At 42.7% G+C, this 21778-nt stretch overlaps 1 protein-coding gene across 1 annotated transcript in view; it reads right to left on the bottom strand.

The window, feature by feature from the left end:
- The window catches only part of Kif6 (kinesin family member 6), a 288300-nt gene that overhangs the window by 260981 nt on the left and 5541 nt on the right, over positions 1–21778 (bottom strand). The window contains exon 3 of the mRNA XM_055614888.1: positions 16888–16962. Coding sequence (XP_055470863.1) covers positions 16888–16962 — 75 coding nt within the window. The remainder of the gene's footprint in view (positions 1–16887; positions 16963–21778) is intronic.

Raw genomic sequence — 21778 nt, 5'->3', positions numbered from 1 at the left:
CATTTCTCCACCACTTACTTGCTTCTCTTAGTGACTCCTGGGACCTCTGGGTGTCAGGGGTCCTCTCAGGAGTGCTTTGCTCCACCTGTGCCATGCAGCACCAGGCAGGGATCATCTCAGTGTGATCTGTCCACCCAAGCCCTGTGGCACTGGGCTACTGGGGCTTGCTCCCCACCTGGGCCCCATGGCACTGCCAAATGCCTCAGTTTTAAATCACAACCTTCTAAGCCTGGTCCTCAAAGCCTCATGGTTTTGAGGCTGAGAATGCTACTGCAGAATGGCAAGAGGCAGGGATGCTGTGGGAAGAAGAGAACTGCAAATGTACTATATCTGGGAAGGCAAGTCAAGGCCTCAGGAAATCAACACTGGGCACAGAGACTCAGGCTACTGTGGCGGGAAGGGAGACAAGGAATGGAGTTGGTAGTAGGAGGCAGTACTGAACTGGCTGGGTATATTTACTCCAGGAAACTGAATGAAAGAGAAGAGAGTATAGCAGGCTCTAAACTCTAGATAAATTAGCTTGCGAAGCAGTCAAGAGTGAGGAAGTGAGCAACCTGCAGGAAGATTGCATGGCTCACTGAGCAGGACATTGTTTCTCTAGCCCTGCACAGCAGGCCAGATGCTGAAAGAGAGAGGATTGATGATTGGGCTTAACTGGGGAAGAGTTTTTGTTGGGTGCACAGCATGGACAGGGGTAGAGGGACTGGTGCTGCTCCCTGACCGTGGATCAACCCCCACGTGGAGCACAGCAAATGCCACAGATGGAGCTGATGGTCACTATGGTTGCTGATTGGTTGTTTCTGTTTCAGCTTTCTAAGCATCTAAAGGAATTTAACTTTCCTCCTCTATCTGAATGGGCACCGTGTTGATTTCAACTCAAAGACACCCAAGTTTTTATGAGCACAATGCAGCCATCTACTGCATAAATCTGTTTTTGTCTTAACTCATTTTAAGGGTTAGTGTTTTTCTTTAAATTTTGTCTTTTTACACTGAAAGCTGGATTATAAAACATCTCTGGACTTAAACATCCTTTCTCGTTTAGATGGAAGATGAAAAAACTTTTTCAAGAAAGTAAACAAAATGGCTCAACATGACATATCAGTCTTAAATCTTTGCCAGGATGATGGAATAAATCATATTTTGTAAGGGACTTAGCTTGATAGACCTGTCTGGCTCTCAAATTACACACAATGGTAATATTTCTTAAGCAAAAAGATACCAACCACATCTTTTCACATCATTACCCTCTGAGGTAGAAACAATCAAAACTGTCCTTTCGTTTGAGCAAATGAACTTAAAAATATTAACAATATTTTCTCTTCACGTAAAATTATTTGATGGACAAGATGTTAATTATGCATGATGAAGCCAAGAACTCTTAATAAGTTACTTATCCTGCAGTCCTCAGACAACTTGTTTCAGATGAAATCTTAAGCACAACAGCCAAGCAACTTGTTTAAGGAGAGAGATATGATTTTTTGAACTTCCAGGTTTAAATTTCTGGTCAAGTGCTCTCTCTGGTTTAGCTGTTTTAGCCTACAGCAAAATCAACAGGGATTCCAGACAGTAAGTGTGGACTGCAGAGAAACGTCGACCTTCTCCCATAACCCAAATGCCCATAGTAGGAAAAAAAATGACAAAATGATAGGGAGTCAAATTTGTTAAGAACAGGATCTTGATCCAGAATAGCCACCCAAACTATAAACAAACTCAGTCACGTGTGCTGTTTTTAACCAGGGCACTAAGTCACGGGCCTTCTTTGTCCTGGAACTCGACTGCATGTTAAAGTTAGTGTATAGATGAGGTTTCCAGCTCTTTCTATATGGCATTATAATGATCTAAAGGTCCCAAAGAGACCAGGATGGGCTGTGTCTTTATTGGCAGCTTTTTATCAAGAAGACATGAAAGTAGGCTTCTGAAAATGCTGCCTCGGAAATAGTATCAACTGCCAAAGAAGCCATCTAGGGACAGCCTGTATAGCACAGCGTGGCAGCCATGGATGCGCCCGAGTCCAGGACCAGCAGCACACTGCAGGGGTATTCAGTGGCAGCACCACAGTAAAAGACCACAAGGATAGGAAATGTGGCAGGCCACGCCCCATGTGAACAGAGGGGACAATGGCAGCGGTAGCGGGGGCAGGGCAGAGAGGAGACACAAACTCCAGCACAGATCCCGGAAATAAGGGAGGAGCAGGAGGAAATGTGGGAATCAGTGCAGGGACTCAGCAGACAGGACCCAAAGCACACAGGATCTAAGCTGTGGGGAAGATGACTCCTAACTCCTAACGCTGGACTCTTCAGACCAGAAGGAGCTTGCTGAAGCCTCAGAAAGTGCGGAGAATGCTCACAGCAAAGAGCTGTTCTCTAGAATGGCTGAGAGTAAGAAATAGGATTTGAATTTCTTATTCCTTAAGATTAAAGAGCAACAGCAAAGAAGGAATGCCCTTTAAGTATGCACATGAAAGCATTAGGTGGGGAAGAAAAATCTGAGTGGTCAGTTCTTACCTGTCATCATCAGCAACCCTTCTGATAGATCCTTTCCAGTGAATGTTTTCCCAGCCGTCATACTGTGGGACGGCCTAGTGGTCAGAACGCACAGCTTAAAGCCAGCCTCCTGGGATGGCGTCCTGGCTCTGTCACATTTTAACTGTGACCTTTGCAGGTCCCTTAGCATTGCTCCATTTTACTGTCCTCTTCCCCAGAATGAGAATAGCATTTCTACTTGAAGGGCAGTCAGCTCCTCCTTCCCTGCAGAACATGTATTAGCAAGGATCCCAGGAGGGCCTGCTGCACTCTGTTCATAGAAAGCTTTTGTACAAAGACGTGACATACAGGGCAGCCACAAGAATAGTGCTAAAACCCGGGGCTGCCAGTGATGGTTCTGTTACCACCTGTTGATCTAGACTTATAAAAGAAGGCGACCAGAATCCAGCAGAGAGAGCTATAGAGTGCTAGCTGATCGTGAGTCTGAAGCAAATAGGCAACCAGGGAGAGATCCACAGAGGGGGGAAGCCCCCACCTTCTCCCCTCCCACCCCCTGTCTGAAAGGACTGTAGCCAGCCTGAGCCTGGCAAACATGGCTCTGGCAGGCCTTACCCTTCTCCCCCATTCCCTCTGCCTTGCTAAAAACCATTAGATTACATTCCTAAAGTTGACCATCAAGGTCTATATTACCTTATTTGGCCACTTCCTCCTCCTCCTGAGGCTGACTATCAAGGTCCAGCTACCAAAGCATTGATGTCCACAAATCAAAAGCCTCCTTTGGCTCACCTAATTAACATGCCCAATTAAAATTAAACACCCCATCCTAACATGGGGTTTCCCCTTTTACCTTTATAAACTGCCATTTTCCTATGGGCCACATCTATCTCCTCCCTATCCAGAGGCAGTTCTGTCTCCAGGACAAATACCCCTGCCTCCCATCCCTAATTCCTGTCCTCTCCTCCCTTATTCTCTGTCTCCTGTCTTTGTCTTGTATTCCCTGCCCTCTGTCCCTCTGGGGCAAATAAATCTCCTTTGTGCTGAAAACTTGGTCTTGGGGTTCCTGAGCTGATACTGATCCTCCCACCTACGAAATATTAAGAGGGAATACACAAGAGTAAGGGCCTGCCTGTGTAGGGAGGAAGAGAGGGTAAGAGACCCTGGACCTGGAGATACAGGTGGTTGTGAGCGGCCTGACTTGATGCTGGGAGTGTGAACTTATGGCCTCTGGAAAAGCAGTGCAGGCTCTTTACCGCTAAACTATCACCCCAGCCATCTGGTGAGGATTTCACATTGACTGAGTCTGGGAATTCAGATAGCTGAGGAGCCCCACAAGGCAACCTGATGAGAGAGAAAAAAAGTGGATGGGTGGTAGAAAATCGAATGACACAAATGAACAGTTCCATCTTCACCTCTTAACGCACTGAAATCACATGATGGCTTTAAGCATTTTAATCTGAGCAAGTGGCATTGTTTTAACTATGTCACACGGACCCAAATAATCATGGAGATGCTAGCAACTATACAAATGCTCACAGTCAACACAACATCATCTTCATGTTGCTAGGCCTACTGTAGGGATGAGGAACTCACTGTTCCACTTATTATAGTCTGGGAGGACAGAATGAGAGAAGTGTTACAGGAACCAACAAAGGCTATTCTTGCATTTCCTAAGAAGCTTCTAGGGCCCTCTGCCACCAAGCCAAAGCCATGGGAAAAGTGTGGTGAGGTTCACCTTTGAGACGGATGCCCCAAAGCTGTAAGTTTCTGTTAGAACAAAAGGAGAAGTGTGAAAAGGAAGGGAAGGCTGCCCAACCACTGTGAAAAGTACACCCCATTCTAAATTACATTCCCTGTGGGAGGTTTGCAGAGTTAGGATATTTTTAATTTTGCATTAGGATAAAACTTAATAATGTAGCATCTACTAACATAACGATGGGAAGAAAGACACTGCTGTATAGCTTCTGAGCCAGATGGTTGCATGACTTAAAATGTCTCTTCAAACTTCTTTGTTATTAAGACTCTAATATAGTTATGCCAGAACTCAGGGAAGCAGAGGCAGGCAGATCTCTGCAAGTTTGAGGCCAGCCTGGTCTACAAAATGAGTCTAGGACAGCCAAGGCTACACAGCCAAGGCTCAACAAACCAAACAACAACAAAAAACCTCTCATATATGTATATAATAAAATATCGTATCTACACCCACTTCTCAAAACACACAACAGACTAGAAAATATAACCAAAATTAGGTTGAAATTAGTGAAATAAAAACAAGGAGAAAAAAACCACAAAAACTCAGTGGAATGGTTCTTTGAAAAGATAAATAATATCCACAAATGCTTAGATAAATTAACCAAGAGAAAGAAGAAACCCGGATTATTAAAATCAGAACTGAAAAGAGAGCTACTGCAGCAAACACCAATAAAACAGAGAAACCACAAGGAAAGAACTCAGTACCTATTCAAAGAAGTTTCCGGTATGAGTTCATAGTTAATGTGTGTGTGTTCTGAAAACTCTGTGTCTGTAAACTCTGACACAACATGATGTGCAAGCTGCAGAGACACAGCACAGTGGGTGCGGAGAGCCTGGTCCAGGAAGACAGCAGGACTGAAGAGAAGAGAGGGACAGAAAAGATGGCAAAGGCAGAGAAAATATCCGGCAAGGGAAGAGCTGCCAGGACATGTAAGTGACAGCTCCAGACTTCTTGAACATTTCCACTCAAGACTCCTTTTGACCCAAGGAGTTTGAACAGCCTCAGGCTATATAGGTTGTAACACAAACCAGCATCAATGGATTTTTTTTTTAATTTTTTTACAAAAAGAAGAAAACTTGAAGTTGGGTAGGTTGGGAGCTGAGTATGGAGAGGATGTTATGGAGAGAAAGAATAAAAATGATCAAAACCCATTGCATGAAATTCTCAAAGAATTAACAAAATACCAAGGGAGTGGAAACCATGATCAGAATACATTTTATGAAAAAAGTCTGTTTTCAATAAAAGAAAAAAATAATAAAACAATTAACAAAATGGTATTTTAAATTGATAAAATAGGTATAAAATGAAGCATTTACTGATAATTCATTTATACTCTTATTATGTTCATGAGGTGTGTGTGTGTGTGGCCTGAGTGTGGGAGTCAGTTCTCTCCTTCCACAGATGAATTCAAGGTCCCATGGCAGTCACCAGGTTTGCTTGGCAAGCACCTTCACCTGCTGAGCCACCCAACAGCCCCCAATTCTTTGGCACACATACAATTCTGCTATTTATTAAAGATGAAATCATATTTGCATACAAATGAAGAAGACATGCTTGCGTGACTTTACATAATGATAAAATGTTGGCTGGGTATTTGGCACTGCAGGATCGAGATTTTCAGTGGCTTTCAGAGTTATCAATACGTTGACTTGATAATCATCAATGCTGAGAATGCCACTTTGCATAAATATGCGGTTCAAAATGGCAGAAGTATGTTTTAGAGAAATTCTGGAAATGTTGTCCTAATCCTAGCTAAGTTAATTTAATAACTTATTTCTATGAAACTCAAATCTAATTCAGTGGTACACAAAGAGATGCCCATTTCCATGCTGAAGAATGACAAGAGGAAAAGGTTAGTCTTTATTTTCAGTAATGAAAATACTGTGTTTTTATAACAGCAGAAAACCTTGTGTGACCAGCTAAAATATTACAGTGTAGCTGGATGGTGGTGGCACACGCCTTTAATCCCAGCACTCGGGAGGCAGAGGTAGGCATATCTCTGTGAGCTCAAGGCCAGCCTGGTCTACAGAGTAAGTTCTAGGATGGCCAGGGCTACACAGAAAAACTGTGTCTTGAAAACCAAAACAAACAAAAAGAATTAGCGTGTATAACCTCTAATAGTCTCCAGTGTTGGCAATGAATGGCCTGAAGCATGCATGGTGCAGAGTGCTCATGCTGTGTTCAAACAGAAGTCACATGATTCGATGCATGTAACTGCAGTAAAGTCATGGCTTGTAACACAGGTGGCGGCAGGGCTGGGATGTAACACAGGCCAGGACTGCCAGAAACGTGTCAGAATCACTTAGCATTTGATTTTGAATTAACTAATCAGTTTTTGGTTGTGCTGCATTTCAGAAGTCTTTTACCCTGGCCAATTTCCCCATAACTCTCAGAGTCAGTTACATGACCCTGCATGAGGTCTCCACCCAAATGTAAGGAGTTCTCAGCTGAATGTTGAGGACGAGGAAAAGGACTCAAGTTAGCCTCAAAGTGACTAGCACAAGCACATCTGCCTGGGACAGGAATGGGGTAGGGTAGGAGATGGGAGACTCAGGCTGGGAAACCAAGAGGAGGACAGACGGAAGTGGGTGCAGGCATAGGGAAACGCAGCCTTGCAGCAAGGATGTTACCTGCATAGTTTGGCCCACTGCTGCAGATTAGAATCTCAACAACAACAGGTGTGTAAAGGCAAGATCACAGGGCAAAGGATGCCAGAAAAAAAAATGCATGATGGCGATTTCACTTTGCATTTCAGATACACATTGAATAACTGTTAGTATATTGCATCAATAAATAGTGTGTTTCCATGCAATTCCCATTTAGTTGGCCCTTCTGTGCTATTATTTTTACTAATTCTTACAACTCCAGTTGGACTTGAACTAGAACAAGCAATTCTGGAAGAGGCAAACAGAACCAAAGGCACAAGCCCCCACAGTAAAGGTAGGTGAGAGAGACATTTGGACAGCAGATGAAGACAGACTGAGGAAGGACAGATGCATGTTTGATTTAGGGAACCTTCTGGTTGCTGGCAGATCCCCCTCACTGTGGAGAGTTTAAAGGTCCTGAATTTCCTTCCAACCTTAGTTGGCTAATATTAATTGCCAGCTTGACAAAAATCAGACTCACTCTGGCCTTGCTGTCCCCTGCCTGTCAACCAGAAGTACATAGTAGCTGCCTGGCTGTCATCCTCCTTCAGTCATCCACTTTCTATTGTTATTATTATTATTACCATTACTTTTGTTTTTTAGAACAGGGTCTCCACAGACCAGGATGACTTAGTTGGGATTAAACTTCAGGCAATCTTCCTGCCTCACTCTCATACCTACTGGAATATTAAGCTTGAGCCACTACACCGGTTCTTTTAATTATTTTTAAAGTTACTCATCAAACTTTAACATCATATCCACAATTAACTTCTGCTAAGTAACTTACGCAACTCTCATTCTGATGACCTCCTTGGAAATCCAGATTTGGAGGTTCTGATGGTAATATTTCCTTTTGGGGGAAACTGGGACTACGCTACAGCTTTCGGTATAATCTCCTCCATTAAAGAAGCAAGGCTGGAGGGCTGAGAGATGGCTTGGTCAGCAAAGCACCATTCAAGCATGGTGGTCTAAGTTCAGATCCGCAAACATGGCCACCTCAGTTCAGGTCCCCAGCATCCAGGTAAAAAGCCAGATGTGGAGGTGTGTGCAATCCTAGTGCTGGGCAGATCTGAGGCCGGAGGATACCCTGGGGCTTTCTGGCCAACTAGTATAGGCAGCAGTTTACCTAGAGGTTTAGTGAGGAGAGACTACATTTCAAAAAATAATGTGAAGAGCAAGAGGAAGATAACAGGTATCACTCTCTGACCCCCACAGTCATGTGTACCTTCATATACAAGTGCACACACAACAACACATACAAGTGTATTACACCATATACCACACACACACACACACACACACACACACACACACACACACACACCTGTACCTTTAAAGTACATAATGTGTATGTGTTCCTCTACTGATCTATATCTCTAGCCCACAATTCAGATTTTTTTTAATAATTTTTTTTCTAGCTAAAAAAAAATCTGATTTTTGCCTTAGGTGAAGAAAACTTATTATACAGTAATTATTATACAGTAACATCATTATACAGTAACATCAAATTAAATCAGTGAAAAGGAAATACTGGTTGTCTGAATTCTACTGCTGGGGGGTGAACGGAGGTCAATAACTATGAATGTGAATCCCTGAAGAGTGGTAGATGAAGGATACTTAGCTATAAATGAAAATATAATCCTAACAAGTCTATTTCTATGCCAGTATGAGAGAGCTCATACCAGCAACTTAACAGCATACCTGAAAACCCTAGTTTAAAAAAGCAGACACACCCAAAAGGAATAGATGGCTAGAAATAATCAAACTCAGGACTGAAATCAATAAATCAGAAACAAAAAGAACAATTCAAAAAATCAACAAAACTAAGAGCTGGTTCTTTGAGAAAATCAATAAGATAGACAAACCCTTAGCCAAACTAACTAAAAGACAGAGAGACAGTATCTAAATCAACAAAATCAGAAATGAAAAGGGGGACATAACAACAGACACTGAGGAAATCCAAAGAATCATTACTTCAAAAGCCTATATGCCCCAAAATTGGAAGACCTAAATGAAACGGTCAATTTTCTTGATATATTCCACTTACCAAAGTTGAATCAAGATCAGGTAAACAGTTTAAACAGTCCTATATGCCCTAAAGATACAAAAGCAGTCATTAACACTCTCCTAACCAAAAAGGGGCCAGGTCCAGATGGTTTCAGTGCTCTTTCAAAGAAGAGCTAATACCAATACTCTACAAACTATTCAACAAAATAGAAATAGAAGGAACACTGCCAAACTCATTCTATGAGGCCACAGTAACTCTGATACCTCAATCATACAAAGACCCAACAAAGAAAGAGAATTGAAATCTGAAGACCAATTTTTTTATGAACATTGATAAAAAAAATACTCAAAAAATACTTGCAAACTGAATCTAAGGACACATTAAAAATATTATCCACCATGGCCAAGAAGGCTTCATCCCAGACATGCAGACGTGATTTAAATATACAAAAATCCATGAATGTAATCTACTATATAAATAAACTAAAAAAAAAAAATCACATGATCATCTCCTTAGATGCAGAAAAAGCATTTGACAAAATCCAATACCCCTTCATGTTAAAAGTCTTGGAGCGATCAGGGATACAAGACACATACCTAAACATAGTAAAGGCTATATACAGCAAGCCTATTGCCAATGTCAAACTAAACAGAGAGAAACTTAAAGCAATTTCACTGGAATCAGGGACAAGACAAACCTGCCATTCTCTCTGTCTCTCATCAATATGGTACTTAAAGTCCTACCTAGAGAAATAAGACAACTAAAAGAGATCAAGGGAATACAAATTGGAAAGGAAAAAGTATCTCTATTTTTAGATGATACGATAATATACATAAGTGACTCCAAAAATATTACCAGAGTACTCCTGCAGCTGGTAAACACCTTCAGCAAAGTTTCTGGATACAAAATTAACTAAAAAAAAAAAAAAAAAAAAAAAATCAGTAGCCCTCCTATTTACAAAAGGCAAATGGGCTGAGAAAGAAATTAGGGAAAAAACACCCTTGACAATAGCCATAAATAATATAAAATACCTTGGTTTAACTCTAACCAAGCAAGTGAAAGACATTTATGACAAGAACTACAAGTCTCTGAAGAAAGAAATTGAAGAAGATAGCAGAAGATGGTAAGGTCTTCTATTCTCATGGATCTGTAGGATCACCATGGGGGTGGGGGGGGTGGGGGGATGATATCTTACCAAAAGCAATCTACAGGTTCAATGCAATTCCCATCAAAATACCAACACAATTCTTCACAGATTTTGAAAGAGCAATTCTCAACTTTACATGGAAAAACAAAACAAAACAAAACAAAACAAAACAAAACAAAACTAGAATCACTAAAACAATCCTGTATAATACAAGAACTTCTGGGGGTATCTCCATCCCTAATCTCAACCCAGACCCAGAAAGACATACAAAGACAGACATACATATATATATATATATACATACATATATATATATATATATATATATATATATATATATATATACTCACTTATAAGCAGATTTTAGCCATAAAGCACTGGATAAACATACTACAATTCATAGACTCAAAGAAGGTAAATAACAAGGAGTTCCCAAGGAAAGATGCTTCAATCTCACTCAGAAGGGGAAGTAGAACAGAGAGTGGTAGCCTTTGAAGGAGGGAACAAGGTAGGAAAGGGAGCACCTATAGAAACGAGGGTGGAGCTCAGACCTAGGAAGAGTGGGTGAGGGTGGACAGATGGCCTGCAGAGAGACAAGAAACTGTGGGCTGAGGTTTCTTGTGACAAGCTGGAGATCCATGACAGGGCAGGCTTCTGGGAGAATATGGGGTTGACTCTAGCTGAGACTCTTAGTATCAGGAGTCAAAGAGACTGCAGAGGACACCCTCTAACTAGGCAGGACTTCTAGTGGAGGGAGGAAAACACAAACCCACCCACAAAAACTTCGACCCAAACTTTTCCCTGCCTAGAAGATGTACAGGGATAAAAATAGAGCAGAGGTTGAAGCTATGTCCAACCAATGCCTGGCACAACCTAAGACCCACCCAATGGGAGAGAGCCAATTCCTGATACTATTAACAGTATTCTGCTAAGCTTGCAGACTGAAGTTGAGCATAGCCGACCTCTGAAAGGCTCCACACAGCAGTGAACCAAAAGAGATGCTGAGACTCACAGCCAAACATTGGTCAAAGCGTAGGGAGTCTTGTGGAAAAGTTGGGGAGAAGAGAAGGATAGAAGGACGCAGAGGTGACAGGAGTGCTACAAGAAGACCAACGGAGCTAACTATCCAGAGCCCAGAGGGGTTTGTAGAGACTGAAGCATCAACCAAGGACCATGCATGGACTGGACCTAGGCCCCTACATAGATGAAGCCAGTGGGCAGCTCGGGCTTTGTGTGTGTCTCCTAGTAAAGGGAGCATGGTCTATCTCTTACATGGACTCCATTGCCTGCTTTTTGATCACACTCCACCCCTGGCGTGGCTGCCTTGCCAGACCGCTGCGGAAGTGGATGCGCTCAACTGTGATGAGACTTGATGTGCTGGGCTGGGTTGGCTGGGGTGCTCCCCTTTTCTGAGGAGTAGCAGAGAGAGGAGAAGCAGACGAGGGAGAGAGGGCTGGACCAGGCGCAGAGGCACGAGGGAGCTATGATTGAGATGTAAAGTGAATTTATTAATTAATTAATTTTGAAAGAAAAGGACAATAATCCTAACAAAACTAGCTAGGGCCCCAAAGCTGGAGAAGCAACAACACTCCTCAGCAAAACCACACTGTACTTGTTAACACTAAGATGGAGGTAAAATGGGGCCTCAGAAGAGAGAAACAGCCTTTTAAAATGACTAATTTATTTTTGATTATGTGTCTGCATGTGTATCTGTGCATGAGTGCAGTTCCCAAAGGGGCCTGAAGAGGGCACAGGATCCCCAGAGCTGGAGTCACAAGCAGTTGTGAGATGCCGTATGGGTGCTAGGAAGTGAACTTCGGTCCAATCCTAGGCAGCAAGTGTTATCAAGCACTGAGCCATGTCTCCAGCCTGGGCATAAATATTCTTAACAAGCATAAACCAAGCCACTGAAAGCTATTTTTAAAGCTTTCATTTTTATAACCAAGATTTCAGTGTTCTGAAAATCCTTTATGGCTCAAAACATGCAACAATGACAAAACACCCTAATGAGCACACAGCAAGTGCATGTCTCCACAATGGGAATTTCCATTAATTAAAGTAAATAAAACACAAAAGCATTAGCTGTGAACAATTTAAAGAACCAAGAATGTGATTTGCCTTTTGTGCAACAAGGAAAAGCCCCTTGTGGTTATATGTATAATTTGGGCTGGAATAGAAACTGTGTGTTTATCTAACAGCTTCAGACAATACTAATTCCATAGATGCCTGCTGGATATGGAGGCAAGTTCAACAGGTGCCAGCTCATATCATTGTGGGTAGAGGCTTCTGGGGTGATTGCATATCATTGGCCAGGGCCAAGATGTTAGGAATGCTTTATTTGCATGAAGAGGAATTTCAGGTGCTTGCAGGAGAGAGAAAGTTTAACCTGCTCTGGCTCTGTGACCTCTTCTGGTGGGGGCAAAGGTGGGGGATAAAGGCATGTGGGCCTGCCAGCCCTGGGCAGAGGAGGGAGTGGTCCCCACTCTTACTGTTCTTGCGCTTGAGAGATCTCCAGGGTTAGACACAACTGGACCCCACTCCTGTTCCAACCGGCTCCTCCCAGTTCCACAGTACCCCAGCCCCACAAATATATATCAGGTAGTGGGGGAGGGGCACCAGGAACACCATGGTGGTGAAGGAGGGCATGTAGTTTTAACAAGGATGGCCAGGGTGTGACTCCTCAGGAAAGTGACATATGAACAAAGACTTGTTAGGTTTTTGGTTTTGTTGGATTTTGTAAAAGATTTTACTGTTCTTGTTTTAAGTCTCTCTGTCTCTGTCTCTGTCCCTCTCTCTCTCTCTCTCTCTCTCTCTCTCTCTCTCTCTGTGTGTGTGTGTGTGTGTGTGTGTGTGTGTGTGTGTGTGTGTGTCTTAACCCTGTAGACCAGGTTGACCTTACATTAGTAACTCCTGCCTCAGCCTTCCAGGAGCCAGGATTATAGCCTGGGCCTGACACATCATAACACTTTGTTAATGGTCCTGAACCCTGCCAGGTCCACCATTTTGGGAGACAGAGGCAGGGGGGTCTCTGTGAGCTTGAGACAAGCCTGGTCTACCTGGCGAGTTCCAGGCCAACCAGGGCTATGTAGTGAGACTCTGTCTCAAAAATGAATGAATTAATCAACTAAATAACTAACTAATTTCACTGAATGAATGATGAATAAAATTTAATTTATATGATCTAGTTCTTTTCTTCTGAGAGTATTTCTATTGAATGAAGGCATTTTAGGGGACAATGAAAGCCCTATCTTTGAGCCCACGGAACTGTGACTATATGTGAGTGAGCTACGGGACCATCAGAGACTGTGGACACTTGGCTCACAGGAAGGAGAATCCAGGAATTGGAAAGTTAAGGCAGACCCACATCTCAGCTGCCCCTTCTCAAAGACCAGGGGGAAGGAGCCGAGTGACAGGGTTGAACAATGCTGAGAGGGAGGGAGGATGAAGTCGGAAAAACGACCTTTCAGGAATGAGTGGCATCCATGAGTTTAGCAAGGGTGACAAATGCTAAAAGTGATTAAAACAAAATAAGGGTCAAATCACAGGGAGGGGAAGATCTGTTCTCGTCTTACATCTACAGCGTCATTACTGTGTGGTCCAGCAAACGTCAATCTGATGCCCAGGGTCCTGATGTCTCCCCTAAAGCAAGAGACTCCACAAGACTCCTGCGTGAATTGAGTGAGATTCTCTACAGGAAAAAGTTCTGAAGCCGTCAAAGCCCTCTGCGCTACACACAGCATATTCTTAGTGTTATCTAATAACAGTAAATAAATTCGTTTGCTATTTAACAAGGAATACCCTGCTAATTCTGATGCAGAACTCAAGGGTAGGTATAAAACAGAAGCCCAAAATTCAGAGAAGGTCAGAAACCCTGCCAAACAAGTTCATGCTCCACGTGAAGATATTTGGATTTGCAAGTGACAAAGAATTGAACAAATTCACTGGATTACCAAGCCACACCCCCAATATTTAATGCGTGTCTATAGCTCTGCTGTGGATAGTAAGTTGCAAATCCAAACACTAGAGTAAAAGTCTTGTCAGTTTTTGTCCAGCACTATTCATCTGTGGAGGAAGAATTTCCCAGAAGGCTTTGTCTTCTGTTGGCCTTCACCATTTATCATTCTTTGGAAAGACAGTTAGGCAAACAGAAATGGCTAGAAATATCTTGGGGTCATCTTCAGATATGGACCTGAGATAAAGAAAAGCTGAGGAAAGGGGCAGAGGCTCAAAGCAGGGAACGGAGATGGGAGAGTTCAGTGAAGGAGGAAGACCCCAGCTCTGAGAACACAGAAACAAGTTTCCCTCCAGGAATGAGTAAACAAAGTTTCAAAATAAAACACAAAGACTAGAGTTTGGAGACATGGTTTAATAGTCGGGATCATTTCCTGCTCTTGCAGAGGACCTAGCTTTGGTTTCCAGCATCCACATGTTAGCTCATGACCATCGCATCTCCAGTTCCATGGAATCCTATGCCTGCTTCTGTCCTCTGCAGGTACCTACATACAGGTGTGTTTCCATACACACATACATAAATACAACTTGTTAAAATAAAATGCAAGATTAACTCTCTGTAAAATAATCTAACCCTAATGATTATTGAAAGGAGTGTAATTTTAGTCATCTTTGGCATCTGACTAGGGCAACCTGAATTTAATCCAAAAACAGGTTGCCTGGTTGTGGTTATAGAAGAAACAAAGCCTGTTGTGATTGTATTTTATCAGTGAAGGAAGACTGCATGAGATGAAAAGAGCTTGCTTTAGGCAAAGTCCATAAAACAAAAGTGTGAGGGACAAGGTTGGACAGTGGGTTTTTCCCCTTTGTTGGTATAATGCTCTTGTGGAATGTATACAATTCACCCTTGATCATTCGAATGCTGATTTCTCAACCCCACTATCTGGTTTCAATCTGGATACTGTATTGTGATGTTTATTGTAAGCATCACCTGTCTCAAGTTTGTGTAAACCTGCCACCATTTGTTCTCTATATTGTCAATTAAACATCCAGCCAGTGCTGAGAAATGGAGAGAATAGGGTGGGACATCCTGGTCCAGAGGGGAGGAGAAGGAAGCGAGTGGAAGGAGTCAGAGAGGAGAGATATGAAAGAAAAGAACGGGAACCATGAGGAGAGATGAACTGGACCTGTAAGATATGACTAAAAGCAACTATAATGTGAGAAATCTGAATGGGAGGAAACTATGCAGGCTTGGAGGTTTAGGATGGAGTAACTATTGCCCAGCATTGGGCTCTAGGTTAATTAAATAAATCCTGGTCTCTGTGTGGTGATTTGGGTATACAGCTGGTTTAGGAATAACCGTTGCTTAACTAAAAGATAAGTCAATAATAAATATTAATATTCAACAAAACCCCTTGTGCATAGGAAACTACATGAACTAGTAGACTAGAAAATTGGCTTCATTTAGCAGAGATTTCATCTTACCTACAAAGATGAATGGTCACTGATCCATTTTAATGGCTTCACAATCAGAGCAACCTGATTAGCAGTTGCTCCCCGTGAGATTCCCCACAAGGGACCCTTGTTTGTCAAGGGCCCTGACTATCCAGCCTTCCTTTTGCTGTAATCCTTTCACACAGTTCTGCATGTTGCGGTGACCCCAACCATAAAATTATTTTAGTTGCCACTTCACAACTGTAATTTCGCTACTATTATGAATCACAATGTAAAATTTTTGGATTTTACCACTGGACAGAGGTTTGCCAGTGACCCACAGTTTGAGAAGCACTGCTCTAGACCCAACACCTTGCCAAGATATATCAATATGTTTGTATCTGATTGTCCAGCATCACCATGAAAATTTTATTGTTATAGTCAGCAGCCTGGAACTGTCTGAAACAGATGGCCCTAGAGAGGAAACACCAAGCTTTGACAAGGCACTGAGGCAGGTCCAACCATCTCGGGCCTCCCAAAGTGTCCTCTTTTCACATTGTTCTTTGTCCTCCCAATCATTTGTTTAAAATTCCGAGGGGTCGAGAAAATGACTCAGTAGGTACAGTGCTTGTTTCCCAAATAAGAATGAGGACCTGAGTCGGATGCCCAGCACCCATGTTAAAAGCCAGGCACGGTAGTGTATGCTTTCAGACCCGTCACTGCGAATGAAGCAGGCAGGTCCTAGGGGCTCATGGGCCAACCACTCAGTGAAATTCTTGTCTCAAAAAATGAGGTAGAGAAGCTACTGAGAAAGACATCTCAATGATGACCTCCAGTGACCTCTAGTTTCAACACTACCAAGCACAAATAAGTGCATTTACACACATAAAACTTAATAATAATAATAAAATAAATATTGACTCAAGGAAAAAAAAACTGAAATAACAGCTAGAAAACCATTTAGATTTCCAATACCAACAGCCACAGCCCTTTGAGCACTCTCAGCGTACATCACCCCTGGTTATGGAACCTTTGAAAGGATTTCTTTATACGCGCATGTGTGTGAAGGTTAGTGTGTGCACATTGCATAGGTGCCCTTGGAGGCCAGAAGGGGGTGTCAGATCCTTGGAGCTGGAGTTGTCACAGCAGGAGGTTGCGAGCTGCCCCGTGGGTACCGGGACTGAACTCAGGCCTCTGCGTGTGAAGAACGCGCAATAAACCACTGAGTCATCCCTCCTGCCCCACACTGGGCCTTTTAAAATGAGACTGCATCTCTGGTTCGCTTCCAAGAACACAATCTGAGTCCAAAACAAACAGCTATTAATATAAATAATTAATGCTATCACCGTTTCATGCCGTGCAGCCTGAGTGTATGACTGATACATGGAAACAAATTACCACAATTACCCAAGAATTGAAGACAAGATGAAAAGCCACGAACCCACTGAACAGAGTCTGGGAAATCCTACCTCTCAGCAACTGGTTTGGCAATGATCTCGAAAATGATATCTTGCTTAGCATCTTGGTCAAAAATCCTTTGAAATCTGTAACGTGAAAGTAATAATTATCGCAAGGCTGAGCCTTCAAATGCTATTGGATTAATGAATCTTGTTTTCATAAACACGTTTGTAAATGACCCCACTCTGACATCACCAGGCTTACCAAACCTAACACAATGTTTGCCTGTCCTCCCCCCCACACTGTGCCATTGTATTCTTGCTCACAAAATAGTGGGTAAACAATATGGCTTTGACAAGATCTGTACAATTGTCCCCCTCTGAAATAAATCACACCAGCTTTGAACCAAATAATAAACTGTGTATTTTTAGCTCCCAAGAGGGACAGTGTCTGTGGCTGGCATCAGAGTCAAACCTCCGGACCTGCATGGGTTACAAGCCCAAGAAGGGGATGTAAAAGGCCCTTGGACCTCTGATGCCCGCCCTGTGAGGAGAATGCAAGCATGAACTGTGCAATCTGTGAATTTAACGCATCTGAACTGCAGCTGATTGGCCATATATTAGGTCCTTCTCCTACAACCGGTGATGCCAGCTTTAGGGTGCTGCTGTCTCATTTTCTTGACCATGATTCAAAAGTGAGAAGAGACTCCTCTGTTCTGCAAAGTTGGGTCTTTATCAGACCGGCAGGGACGGGAGTTCTAGGAGGTGGCAGAGCGTCTGTTTCAGTGTCCTTGCAGAATCACCCTTAAGCTTAGTACAGGATTGGCAGCACAGCAGAACACTTGGGTGAGACAGTCTATTATCTTGTGGTGGGGTGAGGTGCTGACAGGACAGCCCTCACTAAAACATCACAAAAGAGAATCTTCCACAGAGAGTACTGACTGACCTATTTTTTATATTTTTTATGTATTTAAATTTTTCTCTCTGTGTGTGTCTGTATGTTTATGTGTATGCAGGTACAGCTGCATGCATGTGTGTATGTGTGTTTATATGTATGCAAGTGTAGCTTCATGCATGCTAGAGACAGAGAGAGTGCCTGGTGGGGAGTACATGTGGAGGTCAGAAGACAAGCTTGTGTGTCTTTCATCTACCTTGTATTTTAAAGAAGGTCTCTTACTGCCCTGGAGCTCACCAGGCAAGCTAGGTTGACTGGCCAGCAAGCCCTACAGATTGACCTGTTTCTGCCTCCCTGGTTCTGGGATCACAGCATGCCATCCCATCTGGCTTTTAAAATGTGGGTTCCAGGGATCAAACAGAGGTTCTGAAGCCGTCAAAGCTTTTCAAGCTCACTTTTCCAGCTGTGATCTCTTCCCAGTACCTTAACATTATTTCAAAACAAAAGCTGAGAGGATGTGGCCTTTAAAGTAAAAACTTTCAAGCAAAACTTTTGAGGGCATCATAAACAGCTTTCAGATGACTAAGGAGTTCTGGTCAACCTGCCTGCTTACACAAGTCAACTGGCCATAGTCAACTAAAGCAGCAAGACCTTGGGGGACTTTTAATACAGTTGTTACCTTCAAAGAGTTCGGATGGATGACCAGAGTTAAGATTAGAAATACAAAAGAGAAAGAAATGTATCACCAGTGACCAATATTAACCTCAAAGGCTCCCCAGGGCTAATCACCCTTCATTTGAGATGAGCGAATGGTGGACTGTACACTGAGCTAGAGCAGTGGTTTTCAACCTTCCTAACGCTGCCACTCCAACACAGTTCCTCATGTTGTGGTGACCTCCAACCATAAAATTATTGTCACTGCTTCTTTATAACTAGTTTTGCTACTGTTATTAATTTTAATGTAAAAATCTGTGTTTTTTTCCATGGTCTTAGGTGATCCCTGTGAAAGGGTTATTTGACCCCCAAATGGGATCATGACCCACAGATTGAGAACCACTTTTCTAAGGCCTTAGGAGGGAACAGTAGGTTTGAGGTGGTAGCATTTGCTGTTAGTGTGCCTATTGTCCCTTCCAACACTATCGGTACACAGCTTTAGATTTGCATGCCAGCATGGCACAGAGGTCCAGAGAGCATATGGGCACCATGCAAGAGTGTGCTCTAAAGAGCAGGGCGGACTCTCAATCTACTCTGGTATTGGATTACAGACCTCCTGCAGGGCTCCGGGAGGCCACTGAGGAACAGAGCTCTCTGGCTTCTTTCACCTGGTTGTTGGTGACCTTGAAGCAATAAGACACACCCCACTCAAATTCCCTGAAGAACAAGTCATTTCATCTGTTACTGTAACATCAAGTGGTGCCAGGAACTTTCAAAATGGCACTGAGCCACCATGAAATCAACAAGGAAAGGTTCCTTATACAAGGTTAATTACAGTCAGCCTATCTACAAGGTTAATTATGCTCAGCCTATCTACTCACTTACCTATTTCACAAATACATATCAAGTGCCTCCCACAAACCAGGCGCTCTACCAAGGCTTCGATTAGACTGAGATACAATTTTAGAATAATATTCATAAAGTGTACGGAATTCTTTGGACAGGGGCATGATGTCACGTGGTGAGAGAGATGGCTCAGCTGTTAAAGTTAAGAGAACTTGCTGTTCTTACAGAGGACCCAAGTTCAATTTCCAGCACCATACAGGGCCGCTTGCAACCACCTGTAAATCCAACTCCAGGGGATCCAAATCCCTCTTCTGGCCTCCATGGGTACCTCTACTTACATGTATATACACACATATTCATAACTTTTAAATTTAAAAAAAAATTAGTTTTAAATCAAAATTTTTAATTTTAAATTTTAAAAATTGAACTCAATCATTTTAAAAGTATATCCTCTGGTCTTTATAAAAACAGTGGAAGAAGAAACATTCCAGATTTCTCTATTATATACCTACTTCAGAATAAAGACTTCAAGATAAAAGTTTACAATATACAAAGTAATTGCATATTGAGCACCAAATATCACCATCTCCAAACATTTCATTTTCACAACAGAGTTATGTTATGCTCTGGAGAGGAACTTTGATCAGTTGTCTTCTGAAGAACAAAAGAGACTCCTACAGTTCAGACTATCTGTAACAAGTTCAGTCAAATCTCTTATGAAGATGAAGTTGAGGTCCATGGAGGTAAGAGATCCATGTGGTCCTCATGGTCATAAATAACACACCAAGACAGAACTTGGGGCTCCGGATGACCAGAATGTCCTTTCATTCATTAGGATGTTGTGTAGGCTTTGCCTAAAGCCCATTTTAACTGCACACAGGCTTCCTGCTTGATGCCTATTTCAAAATCTTTCTGACCCCACAAGATGACAACTCCATCCTTCTAAATTCTCAGTCCCAAACTCCCTGCTACCTTTGACTCCTATCTTTCTGCTTTCCTCTGTAATGAAGTCACTGGCAAACTCAATCAACTCTGACCTGCAAATGGCCATAATCCAATTAGAGTCCTGCCTAGGCATCCTCAGACACCAAAATCTGCAGGTGTGCAGAGCTCTTACATAACAGCATCTGCATACGGTCCAGGAACCTCTTTCCATACATTCTTCGGTGTTCACAATACCTAACAGAATGCAAGTGTCGTGTAAATGGCTCTACACTCTGCTGTTTCTGGAAAGATGACAAAAGAGTCAGTGTGTTCAGCAAAGACAGTTTTGATTCTTTCTAGGCCCTACGTTGGTTAGACCCATGGATACAGAATGGATACACGGGACATTTCTCAGCACTCCACTTCCTACCAAGGCCAGGCTACAGCCGTGTTGACCTGACTTCCTTGCCTCTTTACAGTACGTGCTGCATATGTCAGCAAGTGCCACGCTACTGCAACAGGAGCGTGATGGCTCCATCTTCCTCAGCACCATCCTCTTCCTACCCGTGGCACTTGAGGGGACAACTCCAGTTGACTCATAAGGTTCTGTATAATCTGGCCTGTCTGTGCCCTTTGACCTGTCGTCTTCCCTTGTATCCCTCATTTGCTCTGTAAGTCGCATGGGTCCCCTTTCTTTCTTCAAACAGCCAGATGCTCTTCTATCTTAAGGACCTTGTCCTTCCTGTCCCTAAGGCCTGGATCTCTCACCCCTCAGGCTGGCAGTGAAGAAAGACAAGGAGTGGGGGTTGGGACATTCACCCAATCCATGTGGTTAAGCACTGCCCAAGAGAAATATAAAACCATCCATAAATGATAGTGAAAGTGTTCCCGCTGCAGTTTTGTTTTTAAGTAAAAAGGAGCCTGGGAAATTAATTAGATTAATACGTTATATCCAAATTTTTTGTCACTATGCTATGAGATCAATATGAAAAAGTTCCTGAGATATTTTACATTCTCTTTAATTTTTTTCTCATATTGAATCAATATCCAAAATAAAGGAATACTTTACAGAGTACCTCATTTCAGGACACAGCTGGTTCAAGTGGGTGTTGTCCCACTAAACATTATAGGCATTAGATATGTTCGTGAGTACCTGAGGCCTGTGTATCATTTACATTACAAAGAAAGACCACCTAAGTAACACACAGACTGGACATTAACATCCCCCCTTTAATCACATTTACACATTCATGGGCTTCATGTAGGGACTAACCCACGATGGGCAGAACAGGAAAATAATGACACTCGATACTCACAGATCACAAAGCAAAGATGGAATTTGAGGCTGTACTCGCGCTACTTCTTTGTTATCTATATGTATTCCTATGCGCGCATACTTGTGTGTGGAGGAGTGCATGTGTTTGCAATGTCAGTGTAGAGGTCAGAAGTCAACGTCACAGATCCATATTCAAGGTTGCTTTCGACACCTCTGTTTGAGAAAGGACCTCTCACTCGCCTGGAACTTTGGGTTAGTTGGCTCGTGAGCTTACAGGGTCTGCCTGCCTCTGCCTCCTGATACCCCAGAGGAGGCAGTGCACTGCTGTGGCCGGCTCTGACGTGAGAATTCGGGTCCTCAGGCTTGGA

The sequence above is a fragment of the Psammomys obesus genome, unplaced genomic scaffold (assembly GCF_907164565.1).
Source record: "Psammomys obesus unplaced genomic scaffold, mPsaObe1.curated_primary_1811, whole genome shotgun sequence".
NCBI classification, from domain to species: Eukaryota; Metazoa; Chordata; class Mammalia; order Rodentia; family Muridae; genus Psammomys; species Psammomys obesus.
The sequence above is the reverse complement of the archived record's forward strand: the minus strand, read 5'-3'. Positions and strand labels throughout refer to the sequence as shown.